We start from the raw sequence: 20,860 nt of genomic DNA, 5'->3' as shown, positions 1-20,860 counted from the left end.
CTGAGGCTCCCGGGAAGGAAGATCCTGCCACATTCAAAATGGAGATTCTTTATTTCCTTGAGTAGCTTCTAGAACAGAGATCACAAACAGATGTGTCCGCCTGGCTGGCCCAGCACTATCTATTAATGCATGGATGGATTTTGCATGTGCTGCCTTTATTTTTAGGACAAAATGGTAAATAGATGCCACAGTCTGTCACTAGATGTAGTTCATGAATCACGAGTATAGCAACACTAGCTTGAGCCCTAGGAGAGCTTTCCTTTAAACTTTGTATTGAAGTATACGGCAGATTCAGAAAAGTACACGTATTTGAAGCACTCCCTTTAGCGAATTTTCAATGAACTGTACACACCCATATAACCAGCACCCATGTGGCCACTTTCTTGTTTCCCAGCAGCTTAGATTAGCTTTGCCTGTTTTGTGCACATACATGGAACCCGGGGCCCCTGGGTGGTTCAGTCGGTTAAACATCCAACTCTTGATTTCAGCTCAGGTTGTGATTTCACAGTTCTTGAGTTCAAGTCCCTACTCGGGCTCTGTGCTGACAGTGTAGAGCCTGCGTGGGATTCTTTCTCTCCCTCTCTCTCTCAAAATAAGTAAATAAACTTTAAAAAAAAAAAAACATGGAATCAGACAGTATACACCTTTTTCTATCCAGCTTCGTTAAGTTTTTTATATGAATTTCATTCATCTTATTGGGTACACTCCCAACTCATTTGCTATCATTACTATATAACGTTGCAAATAATATATCACTATTTATTTATCTGTTCTACTGTTGGTGGGTATTTTGGTAGGTTGCATATTGGGGGTAATGCAAACATCCTCGTACATGTCATTTGGTGAGCACACGCATGAATTCTGTTGAACATGTACTTAGGAATGGGATTATCTACGTTGCTTTTTAAAGTGTACAATTCCATAGTTTTTAGTGTAGTCATGAATATGTGCAACCAAACCACAATCAATTCTAGAACATTTCCCTCTCCTCAAAGAGAAACCCCATGCCCTTTGCTATCACCTTCGTACCCTTCCATCCCCTCAGCCCTAAGCAGCCACTGAATCTACTCTCTGTCTCTCTAGATTTACCTCCCCTCAACATCTCATAGGTACAGACTTGTACGATATGTGGCTTTCTGTTTCCTGCCTTTTTTGCTTACTATAATATTTTCAATGTTCATCCATGTTGTAGTGGCTACAATACGTTCCCTTTTCATGGCCAAATAACATTTCATTGTACGGAGAGTTCACATTCCGTTTACCCATTCTTCCCATTGCTGGAGCCAGTAGGTTGTTTTATCCTTGACTGTTGTGACTAGTGCTGCTATGAACATTTACGTACAAGTCTTTGTTTGAGTTGCTGTTTTTAATTCTTCTGGGTAGATACCTAGGAGTGGAATTGCTGGGTCATATGCTAACGCTGCGTTTAACTTTTGGGGGAAGCACCAAACTGGTTTGCAGCTTGGCTGCACCATTTTACATTCCCACCAGCCGTGCACAAGGCTTCCAGTGTCTCCACGTGCTTGCCGACACTTGTTATTTTTTTGTTGTTGTTTGATTCTCGCCTTCCTAGTGCGTGTAACGTGGTAGCTCACCACGGCTTTTGTTCGCATTTCATGTGCTTGTTGACCGAGTATCTTCTTTGGAAAAACGTCCATGCAAATCCTTCACTCATTTTGTTCATTGGGTTGTTATGAGCATGATTTATAATTCACTCATTCGGTCATTCCGTTGAACACCTCTTATGTTCCAGACACCAGGAGGCACTTGGGAATAAAACAGTGAACACATTAGTTGCCAGCAATAAAAGGTCAAGAGAATTCTTTAAAAGAAAAATCCTCAGGGTGCCTGGGTGGCTCAGTCAGTTAAGCATCTGACTTTGGCTCAGGTCATGATCTCGTGGTCCGTGAATTCGAGCCCCATGTCGGTTTCTGTGCTGACAGCTCAGAACCTGGAGCCTGCTTGGAATTCTGTGTCTTCCTTTCTCTTTACCCCTCCCCTGATCACGCTCTGTCTCTCCAAAAAATAAGCATTAAAAAAAAATTAAAAGAAAAATCCTTGTTTCCTGACTTCTCACCTGAATTTTCAAGTGCCAACTCTCCAGGGGCACCTTTAGGTGGGGCTTTGTCTCCGGTTCTTCACAGCTCCTACCTGGCTAATGTATGTGCTTTATGACACCCAATCCAAGGAGCTGAAGGCCTCACTAAATATTTACAGTAGTCTCTCCTTATCTACGTGGAAATATGTTCCAAGTCCCTCAGCGGATACCTAAAACCACAGCTAGCACCAAAACCTATATATACAAAGTTTTTTTCCTATGCAGATATACCTATGGTAAGGTTTAATTTACAAGTTAGGCACGTAACAGATCAACAACAATAATAAAAGAACAATTATAATATATACTGTAATAAAAATTATGTGGATGGTCTCTCTCTGTTCCCACCATTCTTGTGATGATGAGAGATGATAACATGCCTACATGATGGGATGAAGCATGAGACACTACTACTGACCTTCTGACAATATGTCAGGAGGAGGATCCTCTGCTTAGCCATGGGTCACTGCAGATGGGGGGCAGGGGGTAGACTACTGGACTTTAGTTCTTTGAATTGGGAGCCACAGAAACTGCTGGCTTATTAAGCTTTAAGCTTCCCACCCAATGTTAAAAATAGTAATAGCAGAGGTGCCTGGGTGGCTCAGTCTGTTAAGCATCTGGTGGCTCAGGTCATAATTTCATGGTTCGTGGGTTCGAGCCCCGCATCTGGCTCTGCACTGGTAGCTTGAGTTAGGAGCCTGCTTCAGATTCTGTGTCTCCCTCTGTCTCTACCCCTCCCTCGCTCACACTCTCTCTGTCTCTTAAAAATAAATTAAAATGTTAAAAAGGTAATATAAATAACAAACAAAACCCACAACTTTTCCTCAAACCAAATCTCTATTGTCTTTTTCAGATGTAGATGGAATGTCTGCCACTGTGTTTAAGAACTGAAAAAGGGGGGCACCTGGGTGGCTCAGTCGGTTGAGTGTCCAACATCGGCTGAGGTCATGATCACACAGTTTGTGCCTTTGAGCCCCACGTCGTGCTCTCTGCTTACAGCTTGGAGCCTGTCTCTCTCTCAAAAACAAATAAACATTAAAAGAAGAAGAAGAAGAACAGCAAAAGAAAAGGTGCCTGGGAGGCCCAGTCGGTTAAGCGTTCGACTTCAGCTCATGTCATGATCTCATGACTTATGAGTTTGAACCCTATGTCGGGCTCTGTGCTGACAGCTGAGAACCTGGAGCCTGCTTCAGATTCTGTGTCCCTCTCTCGCTCTGCCCCTCCCCGCTCATGCTCTCTCTCTCTCTCAAGAATAAATAAACATTAAAAAAAAAAAAAAAAGGACAGAAAAAGGAGTGCCTAGGGGGCTCAGTTGGTTTTGTGTCCTACTCTGGATCTCAGCTCAGGTCTTGATCTCAGGATTGTGAGTTCAAGTCCTGTGTTGGGCTCCACGTTGGGTGTGGACCCTACTTAAAGAAAAAAGAGTAATAGAAAAAGAAGTGGCTGTCCCTTTCTGCCCAAGGCCTTTGGGGTGTGTTCGAGGAAGGAGGGGAGAAGAATCAATTCTGTCTGCGCTTGGAATTTCGAAATGATGGGCGGATCTTACCTTTATGAGCAAACTGCATTCACACGAGTTTCTAGAAGTCTTAAGTCCTTTGAAGGAGCCACCTGTTTCCACATCCGTTCTGCCCTGCTCCAGTCCCAGTTTCCTGAGTTCCATGAGTCAACAGTTGTGGAAAAAACAAAATGGAGATTAGACAGTCTGGAGGGGCACCTGCATACATTGCCCACCCGCTCCTTCCTCCCGGATTTGTGTACACGGAGGCGGCTTCACTGGCTTCTCCGCTGTAGATTCAGCTACTTACCAGCCGAGAAGGCCACTTGGGCTCTGTGCACTCCACTCTCTTTACCTATGGGATGGCAGTTCATGCTTCCTACCTGTACATTTTAGGATTTGCGTAGTGTATGTCAGAGACACCCACTCTCACCTTGGCTCTGAGGAGATGGGAGGTTCTTTTCCTGCGTTCTGCGTGACAGCCACCCCGTGGTGGCTCGGCGGCACAGTGCACCCTGCTGTCAAGGCTCCAGCCTCGTTGGCTCTGCCAACCAGTGGGAAAGGAGAAGAGAAGATGCCCCTTTAAGGGAAGTTGTGCCCAGTACCTCTCTTTAAATCGCACTGACCACACCTTCACCTTTGGGCCAGACCACCTGCAAGGGAAACTTGGGAATGTGGTCTCTATTCCACATGGCCATGGCCAACTAAACACCCCAAGGGTGGTTTCTTAAGGACAAGGACCTACTGGGGGCCTTGTCACAGCATCTATCCGTGCTGCTGTGAAGATAAGGGATGTAACCTGTGACAAGTGAAATTGATTTTTCTCATTTTTTCCCCCATTTTTAAAATGTTTATTTATTTTTGAGAGACAGAGGCAGAGTGTGAGCAAGGGAGGAGTGGAGAGAGAGGGAGACACAGAATCCGAAGCAGGCTCTAGGTTCTGAACTGTCAGCACAGGGCCCAACCCGGGCCTGAACTCACAAATTGCAGGATCACGACCAGGCCGAAGTCAGATGCTTAACCAGTTGAGCCACCAAGGTGCCCCTGCTTTTTTGTGGGGGAGGGGTTTGCACATAAACCAACCTGTTGATTTCCCAACTAGAATTTCCAGGAGGCTACTCTCTGGTCTGAAATCCATGGTTGAATGAGTAGAAACCCAGGTTCTGAACCAAGGACAGTGCTCAACTGTGAGGAGAAGAGGAAGCCTGTTGTCATCTTTTATTGACAACAGAACCTTTAAAGTGCCTGAGAGTGTCCCCTGGCGGCCTCCTGATCCTGCAGCTGGACTGTGGGAGGCTGCCTGCCAGGCTTCAAAGGCACTGGTTACCCACCGAACGTGAAAACTGTAGGATGTATTTTATTAGGATGTATTTAATACACCTCGAACCGGCTTACATTTATTTTGGTTTGTTTGCTCATTTATAAGAGTCCACATACAAGTGAGATCACGCTGTATTTGTCTTCTTGCAGGTGGCTTATTTCACTTAGCATGATGTCCTCCAACTTCTTCCTTGTTTTTTTTTTATAATATATATTTTTTTTATATTTTTATTTATTTCTAGGAGAGAGAGAGAGAGAGACAGCGTGAGCAGGGGAGGGTCAGAGAGAGAGGGAGTCACAGACTAAAACAGGCTCCAGGCTCCGAGCTGGCAGTGAGCACAGAGCCCGCTGCGATGCGGGGCTCGAACCCACGAACCACGAGATCATGACCTAAGCGAAAGTCGGACGCTTAACCGACTAAGCCACCCAGGCGCCCCCAACTTCTTCCTTGTTGCAGGTGGAATTTGGCATTCCTCCCCCCCACTGCCACCCATACCCACACACACAAAACTGGCTTAAATTTAAAGAACAAATGTATTGGCTTTTGACAGTGAAAAGTCCAGGGGAAGGCAGACATCACCTGTGGCTGGACCTAGGGATTTAGAACCTCAAGATGAAGTTTGTTACCGTGTCTTCCTGTCTCTGCCTGTCTTTGTCTCCCTACTTCACCTGGTGTTTGTTTTCTTCTTTTTTTTTTTTAAATTTTTTATATAGTTTATTTATTTTTGAGACAGAGGGAGACAGAGCATGAGTTGAGGATGGGCAGAGAGAGAAGGAGACACAGAATCCGAAGCAGGCTCCAGGCACTGAGCTGTCAGCATAGAAGCTGATGTAGGACTCAAACCCACGAACTGTGAGATCGTGACCTGAGCCGAAGTCGGACACTTAACCGACTGAGCCACCCAGGCTCCCCTGTTCATTTTCCTCTTAAGCAGGTTCTCCACATCTTTGGCAAACCCAAAGGAAGAAAAAAAAGCATACTTGCTTCCCAGTGGGCAAAAATCCATGCCCTCCGCTGCTGCTTGCCTGCGGGCTAGGGGTTTGGGGTGTGTAATCCCTTTTGAGGGGTGTCACAGTGGCCACTGGGAACCCTCTCAACAGTTTTTTAGGTTTGTCAGCCTATGGATAGTAGGGTATGGGGCCTCAAAGGACCTTACAGCCCCTGCTGTAGGGGCTGTTTTCTGCCCCCGGTGCACCTGCGGGAACCACCTGGCCGAGGTGGCTGGCCATCAACCTTTGATAAGATTGACCAGGTGGTTGAGATAATATTCCCTTTCACTTGAGAATATAGCCACCCATCCAGTCCTCAAACTCCTCCTAGGTGGGGAAACTGAGGCCCAGAGAGGAAAAATCCTGTGTCTTTACTTGATGCCCCCAAGAACAAGGCCTGCAGGTGCTTTGTAAGGCCGAGAGGCAGTAGTGAGGAGGAAGAGGCGGGAAGAGAAGCAGGCATAGAGGGTTTTATTGAAGTCACAGCCAAGGCAACAAGGGCTGTACCCCCCAGGATGTCTGAGAAGGTACAGATGCCTCCCAGCTCTGTCCAGCTGCAGAACGGGAGAGGACTGAAGTCCCTGAGCGGGCAGGATCCCAGGGAACTGTCCCTGTAGCTAAAAGCAGAGATGCTCCGTGCAGGGGACGGGGGACACCACAGGTGTCTGAGGCAGCCGCCCGCCCAGCCAGCGGCATAGCCGGGACGAGCCCTCGGACCGCCAATCCCAGCCTGGTGTTCACTTGCTCCCCACGGAGCTGGGTCCCCGCAGCTTCCCGGTCCGCCTGCCTCGCGACCCACCCTCCTGCGAGATGGCAGAGGCCTCTTCTCCCATTTATGGGGAAACCCAGTGCAGCTCCCCTCTGCCCTGCATACCGTGTCCTTCCCACAGACTCTCCCCTAACAAGACCCAAGCAGTCAATCAACAGAAGGGACGCATGTTCTTTTTAGCACCGAATGGTCGACGTTGGCCCTCAGGCCCCATGCCACACCCTCTCTGATGGGAACAGGGTCTGAGAACTGTTACACTCCCACCGAGGCCTTGGCTGGAGCCTGGCCTCTGTCACCCAGCAGGTGACCACGTGCTGACCTCAGCTGACTGTGTGACACTTTTAACTCTGGGAGCCCTTTTTGGTTTTGTTTTGGAAATCATTAACAGATTTTCAAAATTTTATTTATTTTGAGAGAGAGAGCCAGAGAGAGAGAGAGAGGGAACACAAGCAGTTCAAACCTACAAACCATTGGATTGTAACCTGAGCCGAAGCCAAGAGTTGGGCATTAAACCAACCACCTGGGCACCCAATAGATTTTCCTTACAGCCGTAGAGTTACAGAATAACTGAGCCTTTCTGCTGGGTCATGGTTCCTAGGGACGGGTCAAGGTCAGGCATGTGGCCATGCTGTGGGCAGCCCACCCGCCGGCCGGGTGTGCCAGCCCCCTGAGCCAGAACGGTCTGGCCTGGCACAGCGGAGCCCTCGCCTCTGTCCTCACAGCTCCGGAGACGCAGATCGCACCATCCCCCTGCCCGTCGGGGGCCTCAGCTACATCCAGGGCCTCACGAGACAGCGTCTCATCAACAAGACTGTGGGGCAGTGCCTGGAAGCCATAGCACAGAGGGTCCCTGATCGGGAGGCCTTGGTCGTCCCCCAGGAGAATGTCAGGTTGACCTTTGCCCAGCTCAAGGAGGAGGTGGGTCCTGATCTTGAACCCTTGACGTCAGCGGGTGCCAGGCTGCGGGCTGTACTGGCTGGGTGGAGCTCCGAGGGCAGGGCCTGTCTGCGGGGCAGGGTGAGGGGGGCTGCCTGAGAACCCCGAGGGATGGCAGAATGGCACAGGGCTGCGGTGGAAGGGGCCTGATGTCTCCTGCATCACTCACTCCCGGGCTTGTTCACTAGGCATATCCCCAGGCCCCATCCAGGCCCACTGAGGCCGGGGAATCTGTCTGTCCCTTGTTTCCAGGTGCTGGTGAGAACCGCTGGGCCCGGGGCTGATTGGGAGTCAGGGCGCCTTCCTGTTCGCCTGTGTCTCACACTTTGTGTTCTGTTTCCATCAGGTGGACAAAGCCGCCTCTGGGCTCCTGAGTATCGGCCTCAACAAGGGCGACCGGCTGGGCATGTGGGGACCCAACTCCTACGCGTGGGTGCTCATGCAGCTGGCCACGGCACAGGCGGGCATCATTCTGGTGAGCAGGGGCTTGCCTGGCACAACTGGGTATGTAGGGGGTACACAACTCATGGGGCATCCCCCAGTTCCGTGGCCCCCAAACCAAACCGGTGCCTGACTGGTTTCAGACCGAGGAGTACTTTCTTCCGAAGCCCGGAAGTGTGGGGCACAGCCCCTGACGACATGGTCTTTCTGTGCCTCCTGAGAGTGGAGAGGCAGTGAGAGGGACAGGGTCTGGCCCAGGTGCTCACTGACGTACCCTCGCTGTCTCCACTAGGTGTCTGTGAACCCAGCTTACCAGCCTATGGAGTTGGAGTATGCCCTCAAGAAGGTAGAGCCCGCTCCCAGGGGAGCGGGGGCCTGGCCAGCCAGCCAGGGGGAGTGATGGGGGGGCAAGGGGGACACGCACAGGTGTATGACCCCCAGAGGCTGTGGGGGCGGGGGGAGGAGAGGGTGGTTGGTCAGACACGAGGCCGGTGTGTGTGTCAAGGTGGCACGTGTGTGTGTCAGGGCCGTTCCGCACGCACCAGCTGATGGGCGTGTCCTAGCATCCGCCCACGTGTGTTGGGGGTGCTCTGCGTGTGAGCTGGCATGCGTGTGGCACCTGTGTGTGTCGGGGTGGTGGTATGTGGAGGAGAAAGTTACTGTGAGTGAGAAGGAGCCCGGAGCCCTGCCTGGAGTCCCCTGCTGACCGGGCGCGGGGGGCTCCCCCTCCGCAGGTGAGCTGCAAAGCCGTCACATTCCCCAAGCAGTTCAAGACCCAGCAGTACTACAATATCCTGAAGCAGATCTGCCCAGAGTTGGAGACGGCCCGGCCGGGGGCCCTGAAGAGTCAGAGGTGGGGGTTCCCACCCTGGGAAGGGCACATGGTGTGGTCCCCTGGCCCCCCATCCCCGATCCCCCTCCCCGCCTAGGGATGAGGCTGGGGTCCCCCTAGGCCTTCCCTCAGCCCCTGATCCTCACTACCCTCCCTACCCACAGGCTGCCAGCCCTGACCACAGTCATCTCGGTGGATGACCCTCTCCCGGGGACCCTGCTCCTTGATGAGGTGGTGGCAGCTGGGGGCACAAAGAAGCATCTGGCCCAGCTCCGGTACAGCCAGCAGTTCCTGTCTTGCCACGACCCCATCAACATTCAGTTCACCTCGGTAGGGCCACGGTCTCCAGGCCCCGAGCCCCGGCTGGCCTGCTAACCCTTGTCCGCCCCTGTGACCCTTCCCCAAGAGTGAGATGACAGAGGAGGTCCAGGGTACGGACACCCTTCTCCAAGGTCAGGCCCAGCTGTCCTCTCTGCCCTGGGAAACACCGCCACCTGGTGTCCTTGTCACGTGCCCCCGTCCCCTGGCCCCCTCATCCTCACATGGAGGCAGATGCCCTGGGCCAGGCAAGAGCTGACAGATCTGCCTCCTTATTTGGTAGATGGGGAAACTGAGGCTCAGAGAGGGGATCTGCTGGTGGGCCACAGTTCTCTGGGCCACATTGTGAGGGGCCTAAGAACAGACACCTCAGCTCCCACATTGCTGGACCCTCACAGCTGGCACTGTGCAGGCACGCGGTAAACCTTTGTGAACACGTGTCCTGTGAATGACTGGATCAGGGGCCCTGGTCCCCGTCTCCTGACTCCCGGTCCGGTGCTCTCCCATATGGTGGCCCAGGGTGGGAAGGACATGGGGAGCAAGAGGCCAAGCGTCACCTGCTTGCTTTATCAGGGAACGACAGGCAGCCCCAAGGGGGCCACCCTCTCCCACTACAACATTGTCAACAACTCCAATATGATAGGGGATCGGCTGAGGCTGCACCTGAAGGTGAGGGGGCTAGCGCAGGCCCTGCAGGGTGGGGGGCGGGTAGGGGGGGCTTGCTGGGCTCCCCCTGCTGGCTGGGGGAGGGGAGGGGCTTCTGGCTCCAGGGTAGAACCAGCCTCCTACCTCCGGCTCCAGACGGCAGAGAACTTGCGGATCGTCCTGCCCAGCCCCCTGTACCACTGCCTGGGCTCTGTGGGTGGCACAATGGTGAGCATAATGCACGGTGCCACCCTCATCCTACCCTGTCCGGTCTTTGATGGCAAGAAGGCGCTAGAGGCCATCAGCAAAGAGAGGTGGGCATCAGTGGGCAGCCCCCCAGGGGCTGGTGAGACCCTCCCATTCCTCAGTCCTGGACCCCGATCCCTTTCTGAGCCGTCTCCTCCCTTCAGCCCTGAGAGATGGAGACAGGGGGAGTGGGGGACTCCCAGTTTCTGCCTCCTGCCTCCAAAGAGCTTCTCCTTCCCGCTTCCCACATATACGGCCTCAGCCCTTCCTGGGGGTTCAGGGTGGGGTGGGGGAGAAGAAGGAGTCCCCTTCCACTTCCAAGCCTGATTTTGAGACTCTGCCTCCCCCCACCCCACCTTATACAGAGGCTCCCTCCTGTATGGCACCCCCACGATGTTCGTGGACATTCTGAACCAGCCAGACTTCTCCAGTTATGACATCTCGTCCATGTGTGGAGGTGGGGTAGGACCCAGGGTAGCCAGGCCAGCGCTGACCTGGTGAGCTAGATATTTAGGAGGCAACAAGACCCTGCAGAAAAGTGGGTGGGAGGGAGGCAAATCCCCAGCATCCCTGGACACCAGCCCAAGGCCAGCCGCCAGGTGGAGAAACAAGTCCAGGGTCAAGGGCGAGAGGGGAATGATGTTCTCTAGAAGGAGCTGTAGGTGAAGGGGGTCTGCCGGGCCCGGAGAAGCAGGGAGCTGTGTCAGTCGTCTCTCTGATTCAGGCGTGATTGCTGGGTCCCCGGCACCCCCAGAGCTGATCCGAGCCATCATTGACAAGCTGCACATGAAGGAGCTGGTGGTGAGTGGTGGCTCGGCTGGGGCTGTGGGCAGGGGGAAGGCCAGGCCTGGGGGGAGAACAGACTGGCGTCTGTGGGGACGAGCTCAGGCCAGATCTCCAAGGAAGACCCTCTCGGTGGGCCCTCATTCTGAAAAGCAGATGTGAGAAAACGCAGTCTGACCTTGCCAACAGCTGGTGGGTCAAAGGAACACGTGACAGAGGAGTAAATATTACACATACATACATTTATATTTACGGAAATCTGGAAGGGGAGGGCAGCATGGGAGGGTATGCGGCAAAGCACCAGTGTCTCCCTAGAGTGTCCTGGCAGGCAGGGGGCTGGCGAACTTGGGCCCTTTCTGGAAGAAAGGGGTGGGGCAAAGATCTGGTATTTGTTTCCAAACGGCAGGGTAAGGGGAGCAAAGGGAAGGAGGATTCGGGAAGGAGGGGGGGCCATCCCGATGGCCCCCCTGTTCTGGTTCTGAGGGACTTGGGGTCTTGGCAATAGCTTCTTTGAGAGGAGCCGTGGCGGTGGGGCCAGGCCTGATGGAGCTCTCACCGCCGGGGGGAGCCGGGTTCGTGCTGGAGTGCCCGAGGCCCCCCGCCAGGACATGTCTAGGTTTGGACAGCTCTGTGCATCAGCAGAGGCTGTGGGGAGAAGGTGGGGGTCAGAGGCGGGAAGGTCAGTAGTTTCTCCGGCTGAAGGAAGAGGCCGGTCGCCAGGACCGGCTGGGNGGACCTGCAGTGAGGCAAGGCTGGGTGTCAGGAGCCCTATGGCCTAGGCAAGGCTTGCAGAGAATGGGGTGGGGGGGGTCCCAGGCAGCGTCGTTTTCCCCTTTAGAGGGGAGGCCCAGCCCTCCCCTCCTCTCCCTGCACGAACGGAGAGTATGCATGCCCCTCTGTGGGGACAGAGTACCCTGGGATCCCCCCCCTCACTTGCTAGAATCTCCAGAGAGGGGAATAGGGGAGCTGCCCACTCGTCCCCCACCTGTTCAGTGGCGGCCGGCTTTCTTGGATCTCTTGGTGGGGAACTTGCAGCCGCGGAAGGCGTCGGTGTCACGGATATGCTGGCCTTTGAACTTGGCGGGTGAGGCACAAGTGGCATCAGGGCGGGAAGTCTTGGCTTCCAGCCACCTAGAGAGACAGAGAGTCATTGGGATTGGGCGGGAGATGGCAGGGTGTGTGTGCGTCGGGGGTGGGCAATGAGCCCAGAGGCCAAGATCCGCTTATCTCTAGCATAGCCCGGAAGCGTCATCTTCATTTTACAAACTCCTAGGGTCCACACCTATTAGGTAGCAGATCGAGGACACATGCCCCAGATGCCTTAGCGCAGGGCCAGTGTGCCTCCTCTCCATCACGAGGGCAGGTCGTGGGGGGCAGCATGGGGGTGTTCTCACCTCCGAAGACCCCGGAGCTGGCAGGTGCATTTCCACGGATTGTTGGTGAGGGTGAGGGTCTCCAGGCTGTCAAAGGGGAAGTTGGAGGGCAGCTGCGTCAGGCGGTTGTTTTCCAAGTGAATGTGTTTCAGCGTGGTCACCCCCAGGAAGGCACCGTCCGAGAACTGGGGAGCGAGGAGGACGTGAGTGAGCACCCCAGCCCCCGGTGTTCAGCCACTCCCAGCTCTAAGGTCCCAACGGGGGCAGGCTCCTTCCCCAGACGTCAGCGGTGGCTCCTTGAGGTGTTTTAAACTGTCTCAGATGATCTAATCCATACGACCACCTTTTTTGAGACAGCTGGCGTTATTTCCAAAATGCAGATGGGGGCGGGTTTGGGGTGGGGGGGGAGTCANCGGGTTTGGGGGTTGGGGGGAGTCACGTCTCTTGCCCGGGGTCACGCTGGAGAGTAAACAGTAGCTGCAGGACCACGCCCGGCTCCTCTCCCCCTGGCACCACGCTCCCTGCACAAATACGGGGTCTGGGGCGACAGCCAGAGTTTGGCTCCAGCCGCCCGAGTTGGCACTCGGTGAAGCTGGTCAGTGTTTGGTGGGACGGGCCGTGGGCCCGGGCTCCCCGCAGCCCCAGGGTCCTGGGACTTCCCCTGACTCTGTCCTCACTGCTCCCTCACCGCTTGCCAGATGCTATTTGCGGAGCCTCTTGGTGGAGTCTTTGGCCAGGCTGGCCGGCTCCAGAGGAAACATTCTATCGGTGCCCACATCTTGGCCCAGGCATCAGAGTCCTGCCTGGCCGCCCCTTTCCACCCCCACCCTGCCCCAGATCAGCCCCTGCCGCCCTGCTCTGCTACCCATGAAAAGGCCACTCCGGTGCTGGTGGGCCACAGGGAAATCCGACTTCATGTCTGCAGGGGCCGGGGCTGGAGAAAGGCAGGCCACGTCCACCCAGACAGAGTTGGCTGCCATCCAGGTATGAGTCTGCTCTCATCTCTGTGGCTCAGGGAGGGGATATGAAGTTCCCTGGTAGCCAGCCTGTTCTGGCGACAGGCTTCTCCACCTTGCCTCGGTCCCCACCCAAACCTCCTGGCCGAAGCCCCTGACCCAGAGTGATTTTCCAGTCCCAAGGAGAGAGTCCACTCCCACCCAGGGCAGCCCCACCTGGGTATCACAGGGGAGGACGGACTGAGCAAGGATGCAGCCAGGAGATGGGTCTGGTGACGGGGGGCGGGGCAAAGGGCAGCCAGTGGTCTGGGGGACCGTGTGGCACAGCCAGCCTTCCCTGTACGGAGACGCCTGGAGTCCTGCATGTGGCTCTTGCCCTTGTGCCTTCACAGAGCCCATGGGTGCCATCCCTGTAACTTGGGGGGGGGGCTCCTGGCTCCTGGGCCCCCTCCACTGAAATGGACCTGAGAACGCAGTGGAGTGTGCATGGGTGTGAACTGGGAGGTGGGGGAGGGACATTCGCCAGGGCCTCTGGGGGGCATGGAGGAGGTCTTCTTCCTCTGCAACTTGCTTTCCCCTCCCCCCCAGCCCCCCGCCCCACCTGTGCACACACGCACACCCCCCCACCAAGAACAAGGTCTCTTTGTGGGCCTGTGGAAAGTTTCTCCATAAACAAACCTTCCTTTATGGGGCGGTAGGCTTACTGGAGACAGGAAAAAAACAGCAGAGGAGGGATGGAAGGCCCGACAGGAAGAGGTGGCTCCTGCCCACAGCAGGGGGTATGGGAGCACTGGCCGTGCCTCCCCAGGGGGCCACCAGCCGTGGGGCCCGGGGCAGCCCCAGCTCCGTCTGTAAGTAGGAATCCTAGAAGGGCAGTGGCTAAGTGAGACGAGGCACAGGGGCAGCAGGGTCAGGATTTAGGGTGAGGACGTGACCAAATGAGGGACAGAGGTGACGGAGCCCTTCACCTTGGAGGTAGCCAGAGAGACAGAAGCAAGTTTAGGGGAGAAGGGATGGTGTCCGGCTGTGGCCCCCGGGCCCCTGGGCCTCGAGGCAGGAAAGGAGCCCGGGCCGAGCTCTGCAGCCCGCAGCTCACCTTCTCCAGGTTGGTGTCGTCCAGCCACAGGGTCTCCAGGTATCTGCCGAAAGACTGGAAGGCACTGTCAGGAATGCTCTTCAGGGGATTGTGGGACAGCTTCAGCTCCTCCACCACCCGAAGCTTGCTTAGGGCGGCCGAGGGGTAGCTGGACAGCTGGTTCCCGTCCAGGAAGAACTTGGCAAGGTTCTCCACGTCGTCCAGGGCACCGGGCTGCAGCGAAGTGAGCGCGTTTTCCGACAGGTAGAGCCAGCGCAGGTCCTTGGCGCCCTGGAAGGCGCCGGCCCGCAGCTCGCGGATCTTGTTGTTGTTGAGCTGCAGGATGAAGAGGTTGACCAGCGGGGAGAGCAGCCCCCGGGGCAGCTCGGTCACCTTGTTGTGGTCCAGGTAGAGGTAGGTGAGCTCTGTCAGGTCATCGAAGGCGCCAGCGCGCAGCACACGGATGTCGTTATGGGACAGGTACAGGTAGATGAGCTGCTTGAGGCCCCGGAAGGCGCCTGCGGCCACCTCACGGATCTGGCAGTGCTGCAGGTGCAGCGACACGAGTTGGGGCATGGCCCGGAACGAGTTGGCGGCCAGCACTGGGAAGTTGTTGCGTTGTAGGTTGAGCAGCTTGGTCTTCTCTGACACCTTGGGGATCTTCTGCAGCCCCACCTTGTCGCAGATGACGTGCTGCAGGTCGCCGTGGCAATGGCAGTTCTGGGGGCAGGCGGCCAGTGCCGGCAGCAGGCCGGCCAGGAGGCCGAGGCTGAGCAAGAGCACCGGACGAGCCATAGCCGGGACGCCTGGGATGCTGGGGGCCGGGGGGCGGCGGCGGCGGGGCGCGCGCAGCGGCAAGTCCTCGGCACTCCGGTCTCCCGCCCTATTTATACGGTGGCCCTGACCGCAGCCCGCAGCCCGGAGCCAGCTTCTACGTGGAGCATCCAGGCCACCGGGCTTAACTCCCTCCCGCCCANTGCCCCTGCCCCAGAGCCGCCTCGCCTCCCCTGGCCTCTTTCTCCCTGCTTTCAGACCCTGCCTCTCTCCCGACCCCCTCTCCACCTTCTTTCCCCATCCTTTGGGGGGTAGGGATACTAGTGCGCCCAGAGCCCCAAGTTCACACCGGAGAGTGGAGGCGTTCCCAAACGTATTTGTTTGCTCAAGTTTGTGCCTCCAAGCCATCCCCCCCCCCGCCCCCATACACGCTCGGGCCCAGAGCCCTGGCCCCCGGGAGGGAGGAGAGGGAGGAAGCGGGGCCGGACAGCCGGACGCGAGTCTCGCCGCGGTCGGCCGGCCGCCGGCGCTTTAATAGCCCTCTTGTGCGGCGCCGGCCGAGCGTGAGAGCCGCGCTGGCGTCGGGCTCCCCCTTGCGGCTGGACCGCGGGCCCACCCGGAGGAGGTGGGCTCTCCTTCCCCAACCTTGGGCTTGTCTCTGGCCCCCCTCTCTCCCAGCGCCGGGCGTGAGTTTCTGTCCCCAGCACTCCCGTCCGTTTTTCCACTGCTGAAGGCTAACCAGAAATGTGGGAACAGCGGCGGGGGGGGGGAGGGGGGACCCCCTAGAACTCGCAAACACACCTGAAGACCACAGGCACTGAGTGGGGACTGCGGATCCAGCACAGTCACACCCTCTCTCTCCTTCGTTTCCCTAAAATATCTCCATCTCCTCATCCCCACCCCCAGTGGTCAGGACCTGCCCCTGAGGGGTCTCCCAGGGTGGCGGCCAGAGTGGCGCCAAGGTGTACTTGGCAGAGGCCACACCTGGGCAGTGGCCCCAGGACTATGGGGAGGGGGGGTGCGGGTGTGGGGGGGGTCAGGTCCTGGCTACCAGGGTTCAGCCCTGGACAACCTAGCTCCTGTGGGCAGCCGTGCCCCAGCTGCCCAGGTCTCTGTGTGCTCCCTTGTCAGCCATGGTGTCCTTGTTCCTGTGGAAAGGGGGAGAGGGGGAGGCAGGCCTGGTGGGATCCCTGGGCTGCCTGGTGGAGGTTGTTGTCTGTGTTTGGGGGGGGAGGGGCCCCAGCAGCGCGCCAGCCAACACGGAGGAGATGGGGGTGGGGGGTGATCGACAATGGTCTGCTGTCTTTGTTGATCAGAAGCCTAGATTACAGGGTAGCTAGCACCTCTCCTAAGCCCCTGTCACCCATGGCCTCTAGAGGGGGGGTCACAGTTGGCTCAGAACATTCCCTGCTGGTATTTAGGCTCCTCCGAGGTGGCTGGCTTCTGGTTTTCTGTTGGTCAGGATGTTCTAACCACTGGAAGTGTCGGGTGGTGGGGTCCCACTGNCCCGCCCCGCCCCCTCCCCCTCCCATCCCTGGGTGAGAGGGCAGGAGGCCACAGCCTGAAGTTGCCCGGTCCCAGGCCCAGATTGTGAACATGAAGACCGGGACCCTGGCGGAGCTGAACACATCCGGGGAGCTGTGCATCCGAGGGTACTGCGTCATGCTGGGCTACTGGGGCGAGCCCCAGAAGACTGAGGAAGCCATTGGGCAGGACAAGTGGTATCGGACAGGGTGAGGAGGCAGCTGGGGGCCGAGGAGAGGCCGGTGGGGGGCGGTGGGGGTCCTGAGACTTAGCTGGAAACATTAAACTAGAACAGGGAGAACGTGTTGGTCAAGACGGCTCCTTCGCATTCTGGAGACTCAGTTTCCAAAATGGGTAAAATGAGGATGATCATGCTCTCTGCACAGGGCACCCGAAAAGATCAGACACAGTATGGACGAGAGCACCTAGGACAGGGCACCACACCGGTGTCTGTAAAATCGGAGCCAAGATGCGCTCATCTGTCAAATGAACAAATTCTTTTTTTCTTTTTTTATTAAAACAATTTTTTTTATAGTTCATTTATTTTTGAGATCGAGAGAGACAGAGCATGAATGGGGGAGGGGCAGAGGGAGAGGGAGACAAAGAATCCGAAGCAGGCTCCGGGCTCTGAGCTGTCAGCACAGAACCCTATGCAGGGCTCAAACTCATGAACCATAAGATCATGACTGGAGCCAAAGTCCGACGCTTAACTGACTGAGCCACCCTGGCGCCCCGTCTTCTTCTTCTTTTATTTATTTTTGAGAGAGAGCACAAGCGGGGGAGGGGCAGAGAGAGAAAAGAACAGAGGATCTGAAGTGGGCTCCACACTAACAGCAGAGAGCCCGGTGTGGGGCTCGAACCCACAAACCCTGAGATCATGACCTGAGCCGAAATCAGATGTTTAACCGACTGAGCCACCCAGGCACCTCTCCATGGAGCAAATTCTTATCGTGCACCCACTGCCCATGTGCCAGCACTATTCTGGACCCTGGTGGTCTGCGGGAAGGCAGGATGAAGAGGGTCTTACTTGCTACATGTCTTGGGGAGGAAGACAGACAGGAAAGAGATCAGTTCAGACATTGATAAATGCCAGGAAGACAGCAAAACANGGGCGGGGGGGGGTGGTTAGAGAAAACCTCTTTAAGGTGGACATGTTTAAACTGGCCCTGAATGATTAAAAAAAAAAAAGCCAGCCATGAAAAGCATATATACAGAACGTCTTATTTATACCATATCCCCCAGAATCTAGAGCAGTGTGTGGTGTGCAGTAGGTGCTCAATAAATGTTTGGTGGCAAGCAGGCCAGTCAGATGAGGCAGAGGTGAGAGGTCATTCCTGGACTTTCTTCACAGAGACATCGCCATGATGGACAGTCAAGGCTTCTGCAAGATTGTGGGCCGCTCCAAGGATATGATCATCCGGGGCGGCGAGAACATCTACCCGGCCGAGCTTGAGGACTTCTTTCACACACACCCGCAGGTGCAGGAAGTGCAGGTGAGGCACCCAGCCCAGGCGAGCCCAGGTGAGCCCCGCAGGGGCAGGAAACGGGGATAGGCATGGCCGTGTCTGACATCTGTCTCTGGTGCCCCAAGGTGGTGGGCGTGAAGGATGACCGGATGGGGGAGGAAATCTGTGCCTGCATTCGCCTGAAGAAGGGGGAGAAGACCACGGCGGAGGAGATCAAGGCTTTCTGCAAAGGGAAGGTGGGAGCCTCAGCCCGCCCCAAGCTGCTGTCAGATTTGGTCTTCCACCCCCTCTCCCCGCCAGCCAGCCCGCTGTCCCCTATCCCTGTCGCCTCACCCAGCCTCACGCTTTATCTCCCTCGGGCCTGCAGATCGCCCACTTCAAGATTCCCCGATACGTCGTGTTTGTCACAAACTACCCCCTCACCGTCTCGGGAAAGGTGAGTAAAGGAGACCAGAGAGGGGCAGGGTGGCCTGGGGTCCGGAAGGCCAAGTGGCTCGCCCTGTGCCTCCCTCCGAGACGGGCCAGCGAGCCTGCCTTGCCACAGCCTTTCCCGACTTGACCCTAAGAGACTCCTCAGTCCCAGGCAAAACAAGCCCGTTGGTAACCGTGGTTGGCAGAGTCCCTGAGCCTGGCTCTCACTCTGTTCTTTTTTCTCCAGATCCAGAAATTCAAACTTCGACAGCAGATGGAACAACATCTAAACCTGTGAATAAGGAGTTGGCGGGGCGGGGGGAGGGGAGGGGGTGTCCTCCTAGGCCCTCCCTGCCCCTCCCCCACAGCCCCCTGTCTGCGTGATTTGGCATAAAGAGCTGCTCTGTTTTCTTTGGTTTGTCTCTTGCTGGTGTGTTCTCTTGACAGCCGCTACGGGATGGAGAAGCAGGGAGACACTTTCAGACCCTCCCCGTCCTCGTCACAAAGATGCTGACTTTGGTGTGCACTATCTAGTTCATTTAATCCTCACTGATCCCGTTGAGATACGAACCCAAATCATTGCTTTTTTCCCTGTTGTTGTCAGATTAGTCCAGCAAGAAGTGTTCTTTTTAAAACAACAAGAGCTTAGGGCACCCGGATGGCTCAGTCAGTTAAGCGTCTGACTTTGGCTCAGGTCATGATCTCGCAGTTCGTGAGTTCGAGCCCGACCCAGTCGGGCTCTGTGCTGACAGCTTGGAGCCTGGAGCCTGCTTCACATTCTGTGACTGCCCCTCCCTCTGCCCGTCTCCCACTCAGGCTCTGTCTCTGTCTCTCAAAAAATAAATGTTAAAAAGATTTTTTTTAAACAAGAACATTTTGGGGCGCCTGGGTGGCTCAGTCAGTTACACATCCGACTTCCGCTCAGGTCATGATCTTGCAGTTCGTGAATTGAGCCCCACATCAGGCTTTGCACTGGTGGTGCAGAGCCTGCTTGGGATTCTCTCTCTCTTCTCCTTCCCCACTTGCATGCATGCTCTTTCTCTCCCTCAAAATAAATATACTTTAAAAAATTAAAACGGTATCAGCTTTACTAACATACAATTTCACACACCATCCAATTCACCCATTTAAAGTAGCCTATTCAATGGTTTATAGTATATTCACAGATACGTGCAATCATCCCCGAAGTCGATTTTTTAAAATTTTTTGTTGTTGTTGTTAAGGGGGTGAAAGAAGAGTAGAGGGAGAGAGAGACAGAATGTGAAACAGGCCCCAGGCTCTGAGCTGTCAGCACAGAGCCTGATGCAGGGCTCGAACTCACAAGCTGTGAGATCATGACCTGAGCCCAAGACAGATGCTTAACCAACTGAGCCACCCCGGTGCCCCCAAAGTCGATGTTTTTAAAAAATTTTTATAGTTGACACACAAATGTTACATTAGTTCCCCAAAGTCAGTTTTAAACATTTTCATCACCTTAAAAAGAAACTCCATACCCTTTAGCGTCCACAGAGGCAGAAACTTTCCTGCTGTTTTGACTACTTACCTCCCAGTGTGTCTGTCCCCTGCACTAGAGGCTTCCTCTTTACTTTTTAGAAAACAAACATAAGTTTAGCACGCTCTGAGTGCCCAGCACTCTGCTAGGTGCTTTCATGTGTATTTTCTCTTGGAATCTTCCCAGCAACCCTACGAAGTAGGCACTGGCCCCATTTTACAAACGCTGAAACAGACTCAGAAAAGTTCAGAGTCTTACTGGAGGCCACACAGCTGGACTTAGTACCCAGATACCTGGCTCCAAAGCCCATGATCTTTCCACTCTATCAAAGAGTTCTTCAGATGCCTGCCTTTCACCTGCACCCCGTCTCTCCCAAATATACCATCTTTGACATTCCTCCCAGCAGGTGCCCAGGTTGGCCTGACCCAGGGGATGACAGCTTACTCTCCTGGCCAAGCTAATTGTCCCTGGGACTCTCTGCTCCTTCAACATCCAGCTCAAGGCGCCCTCTCCTTCCCCACTGACCCCACGGCCCTTGTAACAGACCCGCCACACAGCACAGAGGACATTGCCCTGGTATCCAGCAAGTTTTGAATTAATAGCTATTGCCTGCTGCCTCTTGCCGGCTTGTCTCTCTTCTCTTATGCACCTGTACTGGGACCTGATCTTACGCATCTAGATGTCGCCAGGGCCCAGCTCCGGGTCAGGCACATACAATGTGAGGGGCTGAACGGACTAAGAGTTCTTGGATGGGTCGGGGAACTCAGCCTCAGCCAAAAGGCAGGCTCAGCCCACAAGCGTCTCCTGGCAAGGACGGACAGGCGGCCGAGGTGAGCGCGTCCGTGCCCGGCAGGTGGCGCCGCAGACGCGAGGCGCGGGGCCCTCCCAGCCCGTCCGGGGACGCGGCGCGCGGTCA

The 20,860-nt window shown here is 55.4% G+C and overlaps 3 protein-coding genes across 3 annotated transcripts in view; 2 read left to right on the top strand and 1 right to left on the bottom strand.

Annotated features, from left to right (window-relative positions):
• The window catches only part of ACSF2 (acyl-CoA synthetase family member 2), a 33,240-nt gene extending 14,373 nt beyond the window's left edge, over window positions 1-18,867 (top strand). The window contains exons 2-20 of the mRNA XM_077776859.1: window positions 7,395-7,590; window positions 7,955-8,083; window positions 8,342-8,395; window positions 8,784-8,902; window positions 9,046-9,211; window positions 9,773-9,868; window positions 10,001-10,158; window positions 10,456-10,547; window positions 10,815-10,891; window positions 13,084-13,230; window positions 14,470-14,829; window positions 14,947-15,131; window positions 15,494-15,676; window positions 15,730-15,737; window positions 16,595-16,784; window positions 17,927-18,068; window positions 18,167-18,277; window positions 18,409-18,477; window positions 18,700-18,867. Coding sequence (XP_077632985.1) covers window positions 7,395-7,590; window positions 7,955-8,083; window positions 8,342-8,395; window positions 8,784-8,902; window positions 9,046-9,211; window positions 9,773-9,868; window positions 10,001-10,158; window positions 10,456-10,547; window positions 10,815-10,891; window positions 13,084-13,230; window positions 14,470-14,829; window positions 14,947-15,131; window positions 15,494-15,676; window positions 15,730-15,737; window positions 16,595-16,784; window positions 17,927-18,068; window positions 18,167-18,277; window positions 18,409-18,477; window positions 18,700-18,750 — 2,533 coding nt within the window. The 3' untranslated portion in view covers window positions 18,751-18,867. The remainder of the gene's footprint in view (window positions 1-7,394; window positions 7,591-7,954; window positions 8,084-8,341; window positions 8,396-8,783; window positions 8,903-9,045; window positions 9,212-9,772; window positions 9,869-10,000; window positions 10,159-10,455; window positions 10,548-10,814; window positions 10,892-13,083; window positions 13,231-14,469; window positions 14,830-14,946; window positions 15,132-15,493; window positions 15,677-15,729; window positions 15,738-16,594; window positions 16,785-17,926; window positions 18,069-18,166; window positions 18,278-18,408; window positions 18,478-18,699) is intronic.
• On the bottom strand, window positions 11,095-15,174 carry CHAD (chondroadherin). The gene is made up of 4 exons (XM_077776837.1): window positions 14,299-15,174; window positions 12,268-12,431; window positions 11,859-12,004; window positions 11,095-11,518 (listed from the first exon to the last, which is right to left on the bottom strand). The coding sequence occupies exons 1-3, from the start codon at window positions 15,070-15,072 to the stop codon at window positions 11,863-11,865; spliced, it is 1,080 nt and encodes a 359-aa protein (XP_077632963.1). The 5' UTR covers window positions 15,073-15,174; the 3' UTR covers window positions 11,095-11,518; window positions 11,859-11,862.
• Window positions 18,868-20,693: 1,826 nt separating the features above from the next.
• Window positions 20,694-20,860, top strand: part of RSAD1 (radical S-adenosyl methionine domain containing 1) — a 7,085-nt gene continuing 6,918 nt past the window's right edge. Inside the window, exon 1 of the mRNA XM_077776858.1 lies at window positions 20,694-20,856. Within this exon, the coding sequence (XP_077632984.1) occupies window positions 20,694-20,856 (163 nt within the window). The remainder of the gene's footprint in view (window positions 20,857-20,860) is intronic.

Source organism: Crocuta crocuta, unplaced genomic scaffold (assembly GCF_008692635.1).
Source record: "Crocuta crocuta isolate KB4526 unplaced genomic scaffold, BGI_CrCroc_1.0 scaffold352, whole genome shotgun sequence".
Lineage (NCBI taxonomy): Eukaryota > Metazoa > Chordata > Mammalia > Carnivora > Hyaenidae > Crocuta > Crocuta crocuta.
This window is presented reverse-complemented; position numbering and strand designations above follow the sequence as displayed.